The sequence below is a fragment of the Pteropus vampyrus genome, unplaced genomic scaffold (genome assembly GCF_000151845.1).
Source record: "Pteropus vampyrus isolate Shadow unplaced genomic scaffold, Pvam_2.0 Scaffold674, whole genome shotgun sequence".
Lineage (NCBI taxonomy): Eukaryota > Metazoa > Chordata > Mammalia > Chiroptera > Pteropodidae > Pteropus > Pteropus vampyrus.
In genome coordinates this window covers 452471-456695 of record NW_011889455.1, presented here as the reverse complement: position 1 = coordinate 456695, position 4225 = coordinate 452471, and the positions used below count along the sequence as shown (strand labels likewise).

Below are 4225 nucleotides of genomic sequence, written 5' to 3'. Positions count from 1 at the left end.
TCAATATCAGTTAAGGTACTCTTGACAATCCTTACTATTTTTCTTGGGGAAACATGGAAAATTTTGTATATGAATTTTAAGATGAGTGTATACAGTTCTAAAAAACTCCTGTGAGACTGAAAAAGATTCGCAGTAAATTTACACATTACTTTACATGATTCATCATTTTGAAACTTTTTGTTATGAAAAAATTTACATATATATAAAAGTAGACAAAGATAAAAAATTTAAACTATTAATTAGGAACATGTTAGTTACACAAAAAAATTTACTGTTTTTATGATTTTTTTGTGACTGTTTCTCCCACTTATTTTTTTAATTTAATGATTGGCTAGGTTGGATATGGCAGAAGAAAACAAAACGCTGGTGACCGAGTTTGTTCTCACAGGACTTACAGATCATCCAGGGCTTCGAGTCCCCCTGTTCCTGGTGTTCTTGGTCATCTACCTCATAACCATGATGGGCAACCTTGGACTGGTTGTTCTCATCTGGAAGGACCCCCACCTTCACACCCCCATGTACTTATTCCTCGGCAGTTTAGCCTTTGCAGATGCTTGTTCTTCATCCTCTGTGACTCCCAAGATGCTTATAAATTTTTTATCAAAGAATCATGTGATATCTCTCTTTGAGTGTATGACCCAATTTTATTTTTTTGGTTCCAGTGCCACCATAGAATGTTTCCTCCTGGTAGTGATGGCCTATGACCGCTATGTAGCCATATGCAACCCCTTGCTTTATCCAGTGGTGATGTCCAACAACCTCTGTACTCAATTTATAGGTGTTTCATATTTTATTGGTTTTCTACATTCAGCAATTCATGTGGGTTTGTTATTTAGATTAACTTTCTGTAGGTCCAATGTAATACATTATTTCTACTGTGAAATTTTACAACTGTTCAAAATTTCTTGCACTGATCCTGCAGTTAATATACTTCTGGTTTTAATTTTTTCAACCTTCATACAAGTCTTCACTTTTATGACCATCATGGTCTCTTACACCCTTGTCCTCTTTGCCATCCTGAAAAAGAAGTCTGAAAACAGCAGGAGCAAAACCTTCTCCACGTGCGGTGCCCACCTGCTCTCTGTCTCCCTGTTCTATGGCACTCTCTTCTTCATGTATGTGCGCCCTGGGTCTGGCCCCACTGAAGATCATGACAAAATGTACTCTTTATTTTACACTATCATAATTCCCTTGCTAAATCCTTTTATTTACAGCCTCAGGAACAAAGAGGTTATAGATGCCATAAGAAGAATAATGAAAAAATAAAGAGTTGCCAGATAATTTTCAAACTGCTTTTTCTTTGCCTTCTGCTGAAAAATGTCCAATAGATTATACATGACTGCCATTTCACCAGAGGGTTATTGGTCAGGGTAATCTATGAGCTGTGTGTAAAGGAAACCAGCCTCCTGTTACACTTACTTGAATATGGATCCAGTGAAAGTTTGGAAACATTACCATAACTAGCTCATTTAGAAACATTGTGTTCCATTTTATCTGAGCACTTAGCTTTTACAAACTAGTTATTTTCTAGGGGTTTACAAAATTCCAGGTAGTAATTAACAATTTTATTGAGAAATAGCTGTAATTGAGGCTGGCATATCAGGTTAGTCATTTAGTTTATGAATGAGCTCAGCCCACCTCTCTGGACCTGCAAGTTAATAAGGCTTTGTTGTTTTCTGCCATACACAGTAACTCTAGTAGACCGATAAAAATAAAATTCTGCTCCTTGGTAGAATATATTCTAGAAGAAATGTTTTATTTCAAATGTGAAGAAAAAGTGAAAAGTTATAAAAAATTGGTGGATCTTAGGAAGATAAAAAGAAATCTTCATGAGTTTAAGAACAGAGTATCAAAATTAATCACAGCTCATATTTATAATTCTACATACTAATTATGTCAGGGATATTGCATATAGTATGATATTCAATGATTTACAAATTTAGAAATATTTGAGTATAACAAAAAGCAGTTTCAGAGATCAGCCTTGTGATTGCATTACTAACTCAATCAGTTTCAGCAGGAGGTAACTGGGCAGATGGCAGAGAGTCTAGGTCAGAGATAAGAACTTGGTTTAGTATATAAAGATATGGTTGAAAACCTGTGTTCATGGATTCTCTATCACTGGTTTACTTCCGATTCAGGGACATGATCGCTTAAAAACATATATATTCTAATTTATTTTAGAACTATTATATAGACAGTTTATTCAACTCCTCTTTTAGCAAAAATAATTATATTCCTTTAACAATTTTTTTCTAGCCTAATCACTTAGAAAAATATACAAAATGAGAATTAAGTTTAAGTTGTTGAAGAATGAAAAAAATCTGCAAAAATCATGTGTTAGGATTTTTAACTCTTACTATCTTCATAATTATACAAGTAATACATGATTTTATCAGGATTATTTTCAGTAAAATCTCAGCTATTATATTATATTACATAGGAAATAAAGAGTTATGAGTTGAACTGCAGCCTTTTCCTCCAGTTTGAAGGCTTTCCGAGTAATTGACATTTAGATAGTTATGCAATTTCAACTCAAGATATGCAGCAGCTTGGGATAAATTAGATTTTTGCTGGAGTTCGTATGAGTTGACTGCTGATTTGAAATGTTCCTAAGTGTGTTATATGTCAAGGATATCAAGATTGTTTATTGTATAGTTTGTATTTTATGGAATGCACTGCACCAAAAAATGGATGTGAGGCAAAGATCCCTGTAGGTGCTAGGTGACAAGCAAGCTACTTAAGCTGAAAGACATTAGACCCTGCAACTTCTCTACATTGAGTGATCTGTACTTATTTAAGTTTGCATTCAGTGACTGAGACTTTGGAAGCTGTATCTGGGTATCCAAGGCCTCTGTCATGCTGCTGCTATGCATGCTGCTGCTGCTTTACCAGTTTGGTATTCTTGCTTAAAGCTAAATGAAATTGAGTAATAAACTTAGATAAATAAACACTAGGTAAGCCTATTGCATCTTGTGAATTTGATGGTCATTCTGCATTTGAAATCTACAGTGGTCTTACTAAATGGCCCTCATGCAGAAGGATGGGGGTGGAAGATCTTTTGAGCCTTTGGTGCTGGGACAGCTTAAACTAATCCTTGGTTTGAGAGAGAGGACGTTTTTTGAGGCAAATTATGGGAGACAAATCTTATCAATGGAATTTACACATATATCTTCAATCCTCTAGGATTTAGTAAAATGGGCTAATAAACAAAGGCAAACCAGAAAAAAGAAAAAGGCTAACAACATTGCCTGTCTATTATTAATACAATTAACAAAATGTAAATTCTATCCAAAGCACACACACACAAATAGATTAATGTAGAGGAGATGAAGCAAATATGTAAAATAGAAGATAAGTCATGAGATATTTTGTGAGATATATCCTTGGCATGTATTATTTTGACCTGGTGAACCAAAAGTCAACATACTCACTGTCCATAAGGTGAGAGGATGAGGCCAGGTAACCACAAAAACAAAAGCATGCTGTTAAATAATTGGGACATTTGGCCAGTAAATAAATTTTTGAAACCTGATGAGTTTTTGTTAGCCTGGAGACTCGGACCACATGAGAGAATCCATTGAGTCCAAATGAAGGGAATTATGTGGCTTGCCTGCTAAGGATTTCAGTACATATTTCTCATTCCAAATTGTGATATACCATGGTTAAGGTAAAAATCTAACAAGCTTGTCCTGAAAAGGAGCCCAAATCTTTCACTTAACGGTAAATGAAAGATCTCTGCCGAAATAGTAAAAGTGTTCTAAATGCAAGTACCTTAAATTGTGTGTGGATATATCATAGAATCACACAATGAAAATGCCTCTAATGTAAACTATAATAAATGCAGTTATAAAGATGGTTTATTATGGTTGGTACCCTTACATAATCTTCCTTGTAGGAGAAAAAAATGCAATTCAGACAGTAATGGCAAACAAGCTCCTATTCTCAGGTCTCAATGATGGAAGAAAGGTCTGTGTTTTTCAAAAGAAAAAGAATGACTAAAGATGATGTAGCCACATTACTTTGATAGTTAATTAAAGTAGGATGAAAAAAGAAATTAATTGGTGAAAATTCTATAAGAATTATTAACGACTGGGAGGTGAAAAACTCCTGGTAATTTGGGCAAGTGTACTTGCCTTGCTGAAATGATCCTGAGAAATTTGTTCTATTTACTCTTGATTGGGATATGTCAAAGGGTATAGGGAAAATAAAGTCAGTGAGCAAG

At 34.7% G+C, this 4225-nt stretch overlaps 1 protein-coding gene across 1 annotated transcript; it reads left to right on the top strand.

Annotated features, from left to right (window-relative positions):
* Positions 1 to 333: 333 nt before the first annotated feature.
* Positions 334 to 1266, top strand: LOC105309132 (olfactory receptor 5AC1). Its single transcript, XM_011385230.2, has one exon. The coding sequence runs from the start codon at positions 343 to 345 to the stop codon at positions 1264 to 1266; it is 924 nt and encodes a 307-aa protein (XP_011383532.1). The 5' UTR covers positions 334 to 342.
* The last annotated feature ends 2959 nt before the right edge of the window (positions 1267 to 4225 follow it).